This window comes from Solenopsis invicta, chromosome 1 (assembly GCF_016802725.1).
Source record: "Solenopsis invicta isolate M01_SB chromosome 1, UNIL_Sinv_3.0, whole genome shotgun sequence".
NCBI lineage: Eukaryota > Metazoa > Arthropoda > Insecta > Hymenoptera > Formicidae > Solenopsis > Solenopsis invicta.
In genome coordinates, this window is record NC_052664.1 from 28,773,628 (window position 1) to 28,788,596 (window position 14,969).

Here is a 14,969-nt window from a genome sequence, read left to right on the forward strand (position 1 = left end):
ACAATTTTGTCCATTGAATTAAAATCATGATTAAAGTAATCCAAGTGATTTGTCGAAATCTGAATTTTTGTCGATATTTTGCTTGTTAATTGCGTTTATGAATCGTGTCTTATATTAAATGAAAAAAAGATTGGATAAATTAATGTACGTTTGTTCCTTATTTAAGTTTGTTTTTTAATTACAAACGTCCATTAAATATTCCGAAGAAAAAACTATATATGTAATATTATATTTTATTTATATATAATCAGTGTAGCGCTTAGATAACTTAAAAATTTATTTAAATACAGATAAAATAAATTACGTATAAATGTATCTTAGATAAGATAAAGATTATTTAATTTTTATTTATTTAGATAAAAGATTAAAAAACTCATAGGTTTATCTAGATAATTTTCAAATAATATCGTTATTGAGCAAAAAACAATTTAAAATATGAAATATGTTTATATTTTTATTTTTAAATAATATTTTTAAAAACAAAAATTCTTCAAATAATTATACTGAGAACAATTATTTTTTGTTTTTAATTATTACGCAAATAAAAATAAAAATTGAAAATAGGATAAAGATATATAAATATAAATCACATTATAATATAACTATAAATTTTTTGGAAAAGTTTTCGAATTTATAGTTTTGGGAAAATTTTTATATTGCACTACTGTTAATCTGAACTGCGTTTTGATATATATTACCAGTAAAAATCTATAGTTAATATTACATATTTATAGATTTTCAGTACTGGCAATAAATTTGGCAATCTTGAAAAAATTTGTTAGGATAAATGGTAACTTGGAGCTAAAGACTAATGTCTAATTATTAATTAGCTAATTAATGTAATATGATTGATTAATTCTTATGATATTTATTTTATATAAAAAAGAAACAAAATTTTGGAAGTAACAAGTATAAAAGCAGATACAATAACACAAGAGATTAGCCAACTTCCATATCACGCTGAGAAAACCAGTTCTCGTCCGATCACTGAAGTCAAGCAGCGTTGAGCACGGTTAGTACTTGGATGGGTGACCGCTTGGGAACACCGTGTGATGTTGGCCTCAATTTTTTTTTATTTTTTTTTAGACAAGCAGATACATTTATAATTCTTTTTTGTTTTCTTAGAAAATAATGAAAAAAAATTTTTATTTTAAATTTAAAGAACCCATATTTGAAATATAATGTTCTTATATCATACATGATATATGTATATACTCGTATAATACGTATAATATATATGAAATTATATATACAACAAATTTTTTTCCGTGATTTAATATTATAATTAAATAATTTTTCTTACAAATTTAAGGAATGTGAAAAAAGTTTTTGTGGATAACAAAAATGATAAATTAAAATAATTAAAAGAACAAACAAGTTAATATATTTATATAGTAAGCACTATTTAAATAGTGCTTACAACTTTGAAACACAGAAAAGTTTTGTAAAAATAATATAAATAGAATCTATACAAATTGAACAAGAATGCTTTCTTGTCGCAGCTTCAATTTAGAATTAAAACTAAAAATTAATTCGGCGCGCAGTTCATTGAACTTCAGGAAAGTATATAAAATCACACAAACAATACAAACACGAAGACCTAGCGACCGTAGAAGTCATTCTTGTTCAATTTGTATTGATACATCAAAGTATCTCTCTACTACTTTATAAATAGAATCTTTTTTTTTTTAAATGAATACTTCACTGACGTCGCTCGTGTTGCGCATGCGCAAAGGACGGGCAATGGTTTTCGGATATACCGCTGGGGCGCTGATACCGCATACCGCACACGTGCAATCTAAATCAATCCAAATCGAGCGATGTATTGTGTACGTAGGTTATCCGTTTCGTTGAAGAATATTAAATTGTGATCTTAATTTAGTGTAATTCAGTATTTCGTCATGCCTACTGTAAACAGAATCACGTAAGTTATTTGTTCTGTATTTTAATGTATTTAAAATATATAAAATATTGTACATTATTCTTTAATATACGTAGAATCATATGTGTGGATATTATGCATTATAATTTTGTGCTTTTATAGAAAGCCCATTACACATAAGGGCAAGAAAGCTATATTGAAGAAGGAGCCTAAACTGATAGAAAATGCAAAGGAAGCTTTATGCCTGAAAGGTAACCGCACGTCACAGATCGTTACCGATTTTATGAAGGATTTGGTAAGTAGACATGGAATAACTTTTATTAATGTTGCTTAAACTTTTAAGGTAAGTCAATAGTTTTTAAATTAAAAGTGAAATATATTTTCCAGTATGATCTGAAGAAACCTAACGCGCAAATGATGAAACAGAGAAATGATATACTGCCATTTGAGGACATTACACTTGTCGAAAAATTCTCATCCAAATATAACGCATCTCTTTTCATGATAGCTTTACACAATAAAAAACGCCCGCACAATCTTGTGATGGGTCGAACGTATGAGCATACATTACTGGACATGATAGAATTTGGAGTAGAAAATTATAAAGGATTGAAGGACTTTAAGGTCGAAAAGATCACCTCAGGAATAAAACCATTGTTAGTCTTTAATGGTGAACTGTTTGAAAATAATTATGAATATGGCAGGATCAAAAATTTGTTCATTGATATGTTCCTAAGAGAAGAGGTTCAGAAGATCAGATTACAAGGTCTTGAACACGTTTTAAGTTTTACAGCTGTTGAGAATAAAATACTCTTGCGCAGTTACAGGTGAGACAAAAATAAATGTTAACAAATTTCTAAATTTTTTTATCGACTCTTTAAAAATATCAATGAAAATTGAATATTGCAAGAATGTGAACATATTGAGGAATATGCTTGTAATTTTAATTTAGGATTGTATGTATTCATCAATGTTTATAGGATACTTTTGAAAAAATCCAACACAAAAACACCTAGGATAGAACTTGAAGAAATAGGTCCACGTGCTGATTTAGTTTGTAGGCGCAACAAGTTTGCCTCTGAAGATTTGTTCAAGCAAGCTTGTAAGAGGCCTAAGGCACTCAAGGTATTGTATCGATAATTATTTCAGATTTTTATAAATTAATCAGCAAAGAGGGCGATGTTTTATTCAATAAATGTGACTTTATAGGTGAAGACGAAAAAGAATATCTCCAAGGATACATTTGGAACAACATATGGCCGAATACATGTTGGAGCACAACATATTGGGAAAATTCAAACAAGGAAGATGAAAGGCTTAAAGAAAACCATAGCAGAAAAGAAGAGTGCTCAAAAGAGGAAAATTACTAACGATAATAATGACAGCGCAAAGAAATTAAAAGAAACTGCAAATTGAAAGATTTGATTGGGATGTTTATAATTAAGTGAAAAGAATGTAATTTTAATATACTTTTATTCAAGATATGATTATCATTTCCAACTCCAACTGCTAATATTTTGCTGATCCTGCAATCAATGATATATAATATATATGTATATAGCGCTCATATATTCTTTATTAACATTTTAAAATATTGTAAAATTTTACCTTTACAATTATTCCGCATGTAGCCAAGCATTCTCGCACTTTGTCGCATTCTTTCAATAAAGTTGTATCTTTTGGATTTTGCTCAAGTGCTCTGGTTCTGATTGCTTTTCTGAAGTTCAGAAAATGATCAATAATGTCTGCAATTTGTTTATCTTCTGTTGTTGATTTTGTGGATTGTGAAATGCCAAATTTTGAGAGAGTATTTGAAAGATAATTCGAAACAGTGGCGACAGCGCTTACATTATTACTGTTGGATGTCTGTAATTTAAAAAATAAACATAAGCAAATACTTAGAAAGTAATATGATTATAATACAAATTTTGAGATATAGAGATATTAATATTTTTTATGCAATTGACTTACGGTATTTTGATGAAGCATCTTATTTCCTATCGCAACAAGATTTATAATCGCACGCATTGCTTTTGAAGTATCAAAATCATCTGCCAATGCTGAGTGAACCTGACTTCTTGTGTCATGTAAAGTCTAAAAAAAGATTTAAATTAGTTTAACAAATATTAGTAATGCGATATCAGTTTTTTTACTATTCATATGTATTAAGAAGAAATTTAATGTTGGCCATAAAAAATTTATATACTTTATAAATTTTTGTATATTTGTATAGAACAATAATTTAATATTTAAAAAAACAAAATTTATATACGCAGTAACTAAATTGATAACTTACTGTAAACAAAAGATTTTCATCAATTTCACCAGCTTTAAATCTTCCAGCAACATAGTTATCGCAATCATTTATGAAGTTATCAAGTTTTTTTGTTATTCCCACTGCATTTTGCATGACTTCATCTGAGAATTCAATACCTGCAATGGAATTCAGTCTATTACACATGGACTAAATTATGTAAAATTAATTATTGAACATTACTGTATGTACCTGTTCGATAATGAGAAAGTAGGCAAAGTATTCTAAGATGATTTGCTGAATAATTTTCGAGATAATTTTGTATGCTTATGGTATTTTTTAGACTCTTCGACATTTTAACATCCCCTTTCACGTTTAAATGGCCGCAATGAACCCAATAATTAACCCATTGGTCGACATCATGATAACAGCAAGATTGTGCCTCTTCATTCTCATGATGTGGAAAAGCTAAATCTATTCCACCACTGTGCATATCTACAGAATTTCCAAAGACTGTGCTGATAAAAACACATACTACTATATAGATCAGTATTGTCATATGGATATGATCATTAATATTTAATAACTTGTTATATAGAAATAATAAAAAAAATATGTACAATATTCTGAACAAATATATAGGATATCCAGTAAAGTTTGGGCAAAACTTATATGTGCTATTCAGGTCGAACAGGTAAAAAAAATTCATATAAACTTATATTTAAAATACTTTATTGAAAGCTATAAACGTTCAAAGATTTTTGGACATGAGCTTATATGAACTTTTTTAACCTACTTGATCTTATTAACACATTGTTTAAATTTGGTCCTACCTTTTTGGACACCATAAATTAACACATAAAATCTAAAATGTTCACACACAAAAATTTTCATATACAACACAAAAAGAGAATTGATTTTTAAAATTACCTTGCAATTGCACTGCATTCTATGTGCCATCCTGGTCTACCTTGGCCCCATGGAGATTTCCAAGATGGTTCATTTTCTTTTGCTGCTTTCCATAATGCAAAATCTAATACTGACTTTCTTCCTATATTCTGATCTTTTGCAGTTAAAGGAGCATCATCAGTTAAAGGAGTTGACAATTTACCATATCTGTTATATTTGCTGGTATTAAAATAAACAGATCCTATAAAAAATGATTTGTGAGTAAAAAGAAGTCAATTTTTTATAGTGATAAGATTCAAATATTAATAAATACCATCTTTTGTAACGTAACCATCATCCTTAGCTATAAGCCTCTTAATAAACTGAATAATTTGTGGTATATAGTTTGTAACTCTACAGCGTAAATAGGGCTCGCGAATATTTAACTTATTCATATCCGCAAAAAATTCAGTCTCGAAATGTCTTGACAAAGCCTCGAAATCTTTTCCACTTTCAATGGAACGTCTTATTATCTTGTCATCAATATCAGTTATACCCATAATCAATAATACATCTATATTAAAATAATCTGATAGAATTCGACGAATAATATCAGATTTTATGTAAGTGCTACAACAAATGATATAAGAAAGTAAATTAGTTTATATAACAAGCATTTAAAACTGTAAGCAGTTATCTTTGTTGATTTATTACAACCAAAATAAATAATAAATTTGCAGAATTATAATAAATTATAATCCTGATAATTGCAAAGCATTCCATTGCTGTACATTACATTAAAATTATATATTAATTGAATAATTAATAACAGGTCAAACATAGTAGCAATAAACAAAAATTCTTGTAATACTTTTAATCGAGAAAATATTTAACATTACTTTTATTAGATAATTTAAATATCAGCTGTTAATTGAGACTAAAACTCAATGATTCAACTGAAAAAAAAAGCAGTGAATTTATATATTTTTATTACGTTGCATGTCCAATATGTGCCGAGTCGTAGACTGTAGGTCCGCAAATATACCAGTTCAAAATATTCTTTGTCTTTAAAATAAGTGGCACCTTGCATTTTGTTATCGGATTATATATAGACACCTCGGTCTGATATCCCACTGGCTTTATCCACTTCGGCCTGTCTTGACATTTTGCCTCGGTATTTACGAAACGTTTGCAACCATGGATCAACTTACGCGTTATACAAGAAGCTTTCATTCTTTCTTATTTTATTTTTCAGTTATCTCGTATGTGATAATTCTTTTAATTTTGAATCCCTTTCTTCTTCAGAGAGATTTAGGTTAGATTCATTTGAATGCTTTTATCATCCATTAGATTATTAATTTGGCATAAAACTTCTTAAACTTATATTAGAATTAAATTCCTTTTTAATTAAAATTATGAATGAGTTTATATATTAAATTTCTAAACAAAGATTGGATTAACCTATAAAAAAAATCGTACAATATCAAGATCAGACAGGAACCTGAGATAGCGTTTTTTCTTGGGAGAACAAGTGTGCACTGAGCAGTACTGAGTGTGCACTCGCCACAGGTAATTGGGCGTTTCCGTTGGCACAGTCATCGCGCGAACCGAAACGTCCAATTGCCAGCGGCGAGTGCACACTAGTGATGGTGGATTTTTAATCGATTCATCGAGAATCGATTATTTTGGGCGAAAATAAATCGATTATTTCCCAATTTTTCAAATTGCGATTAATTGTTGAATCAATTTTTTCCTAAGGGCCTCTTTCATCAATCTCGGTTAAAACTAAAGCTCGTATCAGACTACGCATTGAAGATTGAGATTGAAGATTAAAGATTGAAATTTGACCAATCAAAACAAGGAAATTTTAACTTCTTTTATTTTGATTGGCCATAGCTCAATCTTTAATCTTCAATAATCAATTTTTAATGCGTAGTTTGATACGGGCTTAATCAAGAGGTCCATTGACCAATTGCATTTATTATTTCACACAATAGGCAATGCGATTGGTCAATTCCAATAAATTAACTTTTCGGTTAGCTCTAACCAAGATTGGTGAAAGAGGCCTTGAATCGGGGTTTTAATTTGAAGATATTCTTTTTTCTGCCTGTGTTCCGATATTCCGCCTTTAGCTATCGCATACTGAACGCAATGAGAGTTCTTTTTCCACACACAACAGGGTGGATCTCGATAGCACACCATTACTCACAGCGACTGATGCCTAGAGTTTTTCCGTTGGGTTAGATAAGTCAAGATGATTGGTTGGTGGGCTATCGCACCGTGCGCTATCGGATCCCGTCCGTTGCCCGTGCTATTCGCTGCCGTTTCTATGTTCGTTTTTGCTCCGCGCTAGTCGGATACTCCATTTTTCGCACGGATTCGCGCGTGTAACGTACCGAATTCGAATTGTGCGAAAATACACTGGCAAAAGTGCCAAATATTATATCAAACGATTTTTGTGATACGTGAATAAGTGTCGTGCGTGGAAATGATCGTGCTAGCTCATAAAGCTCGGCTTCATGTGATCGTCGCATGAAATTCTCGCGCCCGTGTACTCGTTTGAATAGATGCGTCAAGATCGCGAAAGTGTCGAATGGTACACGATTGGTTGTCGTGCGATCACGTTAGATAGAAGATTACGTTTTTATCTGTTTTTACATTTTATTACTCGCGCTCGATGTGTTATGTATTATCCGTATAATATCGCGAGTTTCGAATAAAGTATCGGGCGATCGTTGTTAATGTGTGGTTTGAGGAAAGCAGCCGAACGAGATGCCAGCAGAATTCCAGCGAGAAAATGGCGTTCGTCAAAGTAACTCCGTAAGTATATTATTATATTAACGTAGCTTTGCATGTCTTTGCATTTTGCAACTTGAATATAAAGACACATTATTTCTATTTTGGATAAAATTTATATAAAATATAATATGTAACATTTATATGTAAAAATGATCATGACGAGGTTACTATTATTTGGAATTAGCATGCAGCTATATAAAATATTAAATATTAATTTTGCTATTGTAATAATTGCTCTGATTATTTCTTAAAATTAAAAAATGATTTAAATATTATTTAACGTATTGGATTAAATATTTTTATTAGATATCTGTAAAATAGTTGCTGGAATTAAAAAGCTACTATTTTACGATAGTATAATTTTAATTTAATTCCATAAAACAAATGTTACTTAATAATTTCTCTCTCTCTCTCTCTCTCTCTCTCTCTCTATATATATATATATATATATATATATATATATAAAAAATAATCCTTGTAATTTCAGCAACTTTTCGATTGTCAGCCTGTATATCCTTATAACATATACATTCTACAAAAATAACTGCAGTAATAATAATTATTGGCATAGGCAAAATCGTTATTTATTGAAATTTATTGAGCACAATTAGTTCTCCTTATATTTTACACAAGTAAATCTATATTAAAAGTTGTTTTTGAAATTGTGTTTACATAGTGTCTTAAGTTTATTCTTTACACACACAAACACACGTGTACATATGCGTATGCTCGTATATTTGATGTATGTTTTATATTTAAATTTATTCTCTGTAATACCCACACGATGCATACTAACAATACATATCAAAGTCTTATGTTACACTGGCGCAATAATAATTATAGTTATCTGACAAAATACGGAATCTCTGATTTTGGCGCACAGCTACCGCCACTGTCGTTTATTCCCTCTTATTCTTTTTATTATTATTATTATTTATTATTCACGTACGCGAGAATCGCGAACTTCCCTCGCTATTATTACTTTACGAAGTATTTTAAAATTTAGATTACAAATAGAGCACTCCGACTTTCGTCGAGTCGTTCGAACATATTTAATCGTTGATTTTTATCAAAGGGGACAATAATCTCATCGTTTAAAGTGAACCAGAAAGCTCGCATACGTCAGAACACATCGATATTTCACATTTTCGTTCGCTTATTCGTCACCGTGGTTTCTGTCGCATTTTAAACATTTTTTTTACTTTTATGTAATATATATAGATTACTTTCTTCGTACAACTTAAAACTAGATTGCTATGTCTGATGCTAAACGTACGATCGAAAGAGTATGAAAAAACTACAAATAAATATACAATATTATAAAAAATATCCAGAGAAAGACCGATGTAACGAGTTACAAATAACGCCGTTACCGTTACTTTTTTATAATAACGATTTGGTAATGATGATATAATTTTCCATAACAATAATGGCAAAATCAGAATTGGAATAATCACTTTGGACAACTCGTTACCATTACGCGTATTTATTGAAAAATAGAAACTTGTAACTTTACTCGTTACGTAATGAGTCAAAGTACTTAACGAATTACTAATGTGTTACTTTTGATCATCATGTAACGAGTCAACTAACGAGTTACTTTCTTCAATAAGTAATGCGTAATGGTAAAGAGTTATTTATCAAAAGTGACTCTATTACAACCTTAGCGTTATCGTTATGAAAAATTGTAACGTCATTACTAAACCGTTATTAAAAAAAAATTAAATTAACAGTTATTTATAACGCATTACTTTCCATCTCTGAAAAACCTCTACACTTTATGTACTCTCGTTCTTTCATAATTGTGACGTCAAGTATTGGCCTATCGCTAATGGGGAGGCAAGAATTGATTTTCTACGCGCGCGCGTAAACGCATCATTTACTCTTAAATGCTGCATTCTGGTGAATGTGAGATCTCTGATTCCTCTAATATCTACATCGTATAGTTTGAGACATTGAGCGAATACAGCGGAATCTGTTAATCGATAGTGCATTATATTACTTACTATTTCGGAAAAAGTGGTTCTCAAAGACAAAGATTAAAGTTTAAATGCAAACAGAGTCTCTGCGTTTTTCCTGATTAAAAAAAAAAAAATAGTATAAGAAATAGTATAAGAACTTTATAAAAATTGTATGCAGATTAGTGCTGTCTGCAGTTTGTAGGACAACATATAAAGAAGATCAAGATAACTTACAAATGATGTTTGAAAGCTTAACGTAGTTTCTTTTTACAAGTTTCTGCAACGTCTGCATTATTCGGCACTCTTCATTTTTTTTTAATGGAGGTAAATATCAATCGGCTACTAAACTTGCGAACATTGTTAAATTGTTATCCTTAAAGTAAAGAAAAAGGATACGAGTAGTTAATTAATGCGAACACGTTGCTCTTTATTACAATCGACGCCGGCTTTTAGCCACGTCTCACCTTCGATGAGACGAGTCATGGTGATTACACTATACAACAACAATATCGAATTCGTTCGAACAACAGTTGCTTTCGCGCTACGATCTTATGAGTCAATCAGAATGAGAGTGATGTAAACTATCCTTATCTTAACACTCTCTTGCTAACAAATTAGTTGAGTGAAGGTAATAATTTTAATTTCTTTTCTTTAAAATGCTTCTTTTACATCACTCCCATTGTAAACTCATATGTCAGAGACGGGCGCGATATTACATTCTCAATCAATTTATGATTTCATGAATTTCATCTAAATTCTTAGAACAATCTAATGAATAGATGAGGTATTACTATTCAATCGTCAAATTCTAACAGTTAATCATGCAAAATCATTATTTTATTCTCAATTAAATCCAATAACGTTAGTATGATTATTTTAATTGTTAAATATTGCTTTAATCAACTATAAAGCTCATATTTCATAAACTCTTAATTAATATCAATAAAACAGTTTGCAAGAGAAAACTCTACTCTCTTTATTGTTTCGAACACAATTGTTACTTTCTTTCATAAACAGGGTGAAACATTAAAACGGAATATCTGAGTTATTTCTATGCTTATGCACGAAAACTCGCTTTCCATTCAAATGTATCATCCAACAAGGCATAAAATCATTTCTTCATCATTAGAAAATTGTCAATTCTCAACAACGCTAACGTACAGCAATCTTGAACACAAGCTTAGCAGTACAATTTTCATAAAAATCGTGAGCTTGATTTATTCGATCGAGTTAACGTAAATAAAAAACAAGCCCGTCTCTGTTACATGGCACCTTTGCTTATTATAAATCCTGCGCTCAGTCTTCTCAAAGTGTCGTGTGTGAAGCTATCGCGAGGATTCTTTACGATGATGATCATCATCATCATTATCATCATCATCATCATCATCATCATTATCGGACAAGATCGTCGTAGCGTTTTGTCCGACTTTTTAAGTCTTTTATTCTGACGAGAAGCTCGCAAGGATTCGTTGCGTCGATGATCGATCGCGAACCTCGGAATCGCGCTTCCTCGTTTCATTCGCCTTCTTCGAATTTCTATTCTGTTCTATCGGCAAGTCTATAATGCTCGTTCTGAATAAAACGGCCTACGCTAAATGGATACTACATAGCTAGCGGGTAACTACAAAACTGAAAAGAAAAGAAGACGTTCCTTCCGTTGTCATAATGTTAAAGCCTGTATCTCAACGTATTTCATTGCTACCTCTTTAAAAACGTATGTAGTACTTTGTAAAAATAGATGGATTAAAAATGGAAGGAAATTCAAATCCGTCATAATGTTAACGTTTTATTTCCAAAGTTCGACAATTTTAGAATTTGTGATTTGGGCTTCAATTTTATTTTGACTTTATGCAAATATTACCACATGAAACTGATAAAAATTGATTTTAAAGCAGTTTAATTTTCAATTAAGGATTTATTTTATAATTTCTAATTGTTATTTTTTTTCGTAGGAATGTGAAATAAATAAACGAAATATAAAATATATTATATATACAAAAACATTATCGTAAAAACAATTTTTTATTTTTACGTTTGAAATTCGTAATAAATTTTAATTCTTTTTCATCTAATCCATCTATCTTTTACACGCTCATATTTTTAATATTAATAATCAGTTTTGAAAATTGTCATAATTAAATTTCAGGGCAGTGTAATTGTTTGATTTTTATTTCGTAATATACTTTAATATTTTCAAAAATAAAAAATAGGATTATATAAATATTTCTTAAAAATCTGTAAATTGCTTAATTGGAAGTATTGTAGTCAATGATAATGTAATGATGATTACGACACCTAAAGTTTTAATAATTAGAATTTTAATAGCATATGTATAAATGAAGTCTCGTAAAGGAATATTGAACGAAAATTTGTACGGGAGGATACAAGAAGACGCTGGGTTATATGATCAAAACAATTTTGCGCGACTAACTTTATCCTACCAATCACACTAAATCGTTGCGTTCGCAATCTATTTCCACCGGCGTTGTTTGATTTACACGCCAAGGCGGGCGAAGTGCTATTTCGATTTTTAACTCGTACCTACGAGCACTCGTCAAAATCAATGTATCAAATATTTCCAACAACCAGAATTCAATTCCTCTTTTTTGGAATTTTGGAGAAATGTTGGCATTAAAATTATTTTCAATATCGATTAATATTAAAAATTAATGTTGTAATTTTTTACGGAGTCATCCTACTGTGATTCCATGAGTTTAAAAAAAAAATCGATGTTTTTTGCCATTTTTTGTACTGCTTGAAAAATCTTAAAAATATACCCCTAAAATATTGAAATGTTCAGATTAGCATCGGAAATATAATAAATACGTAATTTAATATCTTTAATAGCTTTTTTTCGAAACTACACTTTTTGTAGATAGGCGCTCTCATATTTCGGCCAATTTTTATACGCATGGCTTCATTTTTGGACAGAACGCTCACAACAAAATTGTTTTCAGTTAAACATAGAATTTTTTTACTTGGATTATTTATAAAAAAAAAAATCTAAAAAGCAACGACATTTTTTAATAAAATTAACGGATTTCTTTTTTTCCAAATAGCGGCACTTTGTAAAAAATTAACATTTCAAAAAATCCTTACGTTTAATTGAAACTACGCTCATGTACTTTAAAATGAAAAAAGAATTTTTAATTTCAAAGATCCTGTGCAGATACAGCGCGAGCATCCTTGAGTGATTTTTTTTGGAAGAGCACTTCATTAAACATTAAAGTCATAAACAATGATATTTTTAATAATTTTTTAAATAACTTTTTCAACATTCATATATTCATTGTATATACTTTTAATATACAACAATAATAGTTTATGTAATTATTAATTTTCGTGAAAAAATTCACGAAAATAGTTTTTTTCTACCACAGTAGGATAAACCCTTAATTAAAGGTTTATTCTCTAAATTTCAGAGAAAATGTATAAGCTCAATTTTTACTCTTATAGAGCAAAACGTTATTCTAAAGGATCGAAAATTGAGATTGTGCAATTTCTCAAACGATTTACCACTCTAGAATCGAAATCTACTCTATAGAGTGAATTAGAGTGATTTTATATGATTTTTAATTCTACGAAATTATTTAGAAAGTATAGTTGCGAAAAGCATTGGAATTAAATTCTGTATTAATATTCAGAGAAATGACAAGAAAGCAAATTGATACGATTTCTTTTTATTGTAAAGGATGTCCGGATCTTCATTAAATTGTAAACTTTTTGATCGAGCTAGAGTTGAAGTTTTCTACACGAAAAATCAAATAAGAAATATTCACGGATGTTGTAGGTATGAATTAAAAGTAGTAGAGGAACTCACACCGCGTTTTTCCCGCGCCGGAACAGCGGCGCGCTTTTTTTACACGTAATTATTGCCAGGCTCTCCGATAACATTCATCGAACAACGAATTCTCGATCGGTCGGACAGAACGAAGTGAACGGGATCAAAATAGCGCGTTCGCCCCGCCTCAAATTTTACGGACGGCTGAAAAAACAGTTCGATCCTTTCCCCGGCTCCAACACCAACCACTATCACAAATCATTCGGTAAAGCGCATAATCTATATGTTTATATATATATACTCCGCGCGATTTCATTAATTACTTTCATCGTCGAACGAATCCTCTATTTATAACACTCGTAGTAAAGGTCTAACAATCTCTATCGGTGGAGGGGCCGCGGCGCCTCCTTCAAAAAACGCCTCACTTAACACATACGTGGATCGATGTGCACTCTTATTTTCTTTATCTTTCCGACGGTGGGAGGGGAGGAGAACATTAAGAGACGTTTAGGAGCGAAATGGAATCGTGAATTACGACGCAGCTTGCTGGAATCATGTCGTTGGCGCGTTCGAGGAAGGCGGCGTGTCGGTGCGCCAGATTGAGCTGCCCGAGTGGCTGATCGTAGTGATCTAGAAGAAGTAGATAGATCATAATTAAAGACTAGTTATCTCCGGTTGATGAGTAACGTTGCTGCGAGCGACAACATCGGCTTGTCTCAAAATTGAATTAGAATTACGGCTCCATTGTAATTAGCTGTGCAACTCAACATCATCAATTTTGCCATAATGTTGCATTAATTTTCGAGTGTTTTTCTTCTCGAAACTAGTTTAATGACGTTCGAAAACTGAGACTTAAAAACATTTACTCGAAAGTGGCTCTACAATTATTCTTCACGAAATTAGCCAAATTTTTATTTCGTTATTTTGTCTATTTGAAGTGGTTTTTTAATTTTGTCGAGGAGCAACTAAATTCTCGAAAAATATTTAAACTTTAATTATTCGGTATTTAAGTTAAAATGATTTTTTCAGTTAGTCTTTTTAGAAAATCTATTGAAAAAAATGTTTTGATTATATCAATAAGACATGCATTTTTTTAATAATTGTGACTTCAAACGAAATTTCTGGTTATTACGATTGAATCCGACAGCCGATAGTTAGAACGTTTAATAATAGCTTTTAATCATTAACTATAAAGATTATATTAACATTTTCCAGTTGAAACTAAAATTTATAGTTATATTATTCATTGAATGTTTTTTTCATAAAAAATTATGGCCGGCCTAAAATAAATTTAGTATCATTAGCAAAAATTTTTGATATATTTAACTGGAAAGAATTTATCATATTTATCTGGTAATTTCGAATTTATCAGATATCCAATTTATATACTACCAGATTTCGTCT

The 14,969-nt window shown here is 30.4% G+C and overlaps 3 protein-coding genes and 1 non-coding gene across 9 annotated transcripts in view; 2 read left to right on the plus strand and 2 right to left on the minus strand.

The window, feature by feature from the left end:
* Positions 1-942: 942 nt before the first annotated feature.
* LOC113003703 lies at positions 943-1,061 on the plus strand. The gene has a single exon (XR_003268629.1). It is a non-coding gene; the product is annotated as a 5S ribosomal RNA (ribosomal RNA).
* A 697-nt stretch (positions 1,062-1,758) lies between these two features.
* On the plus strand, positions 1,759-3,576 carry LOC105203648 (ribosome production factor 2 homolog). The gene is made up of 5 exons (XM_011172507.3): positions 1,759-1,924; positions 2,045-2,177; positions 2,270-2,709; positions 2,863-3,007; positions 3,092-3,576. Exons 1-5 carry the CDS (start codon positions 1,902-1,904, stop codon positions 3,296-3,298), a joined length of 948 nt encoding a protein of 315 aa, XP_011170809.1. The 5' UTR covers positions 1,759-1,901; the 3' UTR covers positions 3,299-3,576.
* On the minus strand, positions 3,339-6,559 carry LOC105203647 (probable cysteine--tRNA ligase, mitochondrial). Of its 2 annotated transcripts, none has more exons than XM_011172506.3 (8): positions 6,019-6,559; positions 5,359-5,654; positions 5,067-5,286; positions 4,389-4,654; positions 4,179-4,315; positions 3,854-3,976; positions 3,491-3,748; positions 3,339-3,408 (listed from the first exon to the last, which is right to left on the minus strand). In XM_011172506.3, exons 1-8 carry the CDS (start codon positions 6,255-6,257, stop codon positions 3,373-3,375), a joined length of 1,575 nt encoding a protein of 524 aa, XP_011170808.1. In that variant the 5' UTR covers positions 6,258-6,559; the 3' UTR covers positions 3,339-3,372. The 2 variants fall into 2 exon arrangements, with proteins under 2 accessions (XP_011170808.1, XP_025989969.1); XM_026134184.2 differs by having other exon boundaries at positions 5,359-5,598; positions 6,019-6,257.
* Positions 6,560-8,767: 2,208 nt separating this feature from the next.
* LOC105203674 (nephrin) overlaps positions 8,768-14,969 on the minus strand; it is a 269,754-nt gene continuing 263,552 nt past the window's right edge. For all 5 annotated transcript variants that reach the window (XM_026134212.2, XM_026134213.2, XM_026134211.2 and 2 more), the window contains one exon: positions 8,768-14,195. In XM_026134212.2, the coding sequence (XP_025989997.1) occupies positions 14,118-14,195 (78 nt within the window). In that variant the 3' untranslated portion in view covers positions 8,768-14,117. The remainder of the gene's footprint in view (positions 14,196-14,969) is intronic.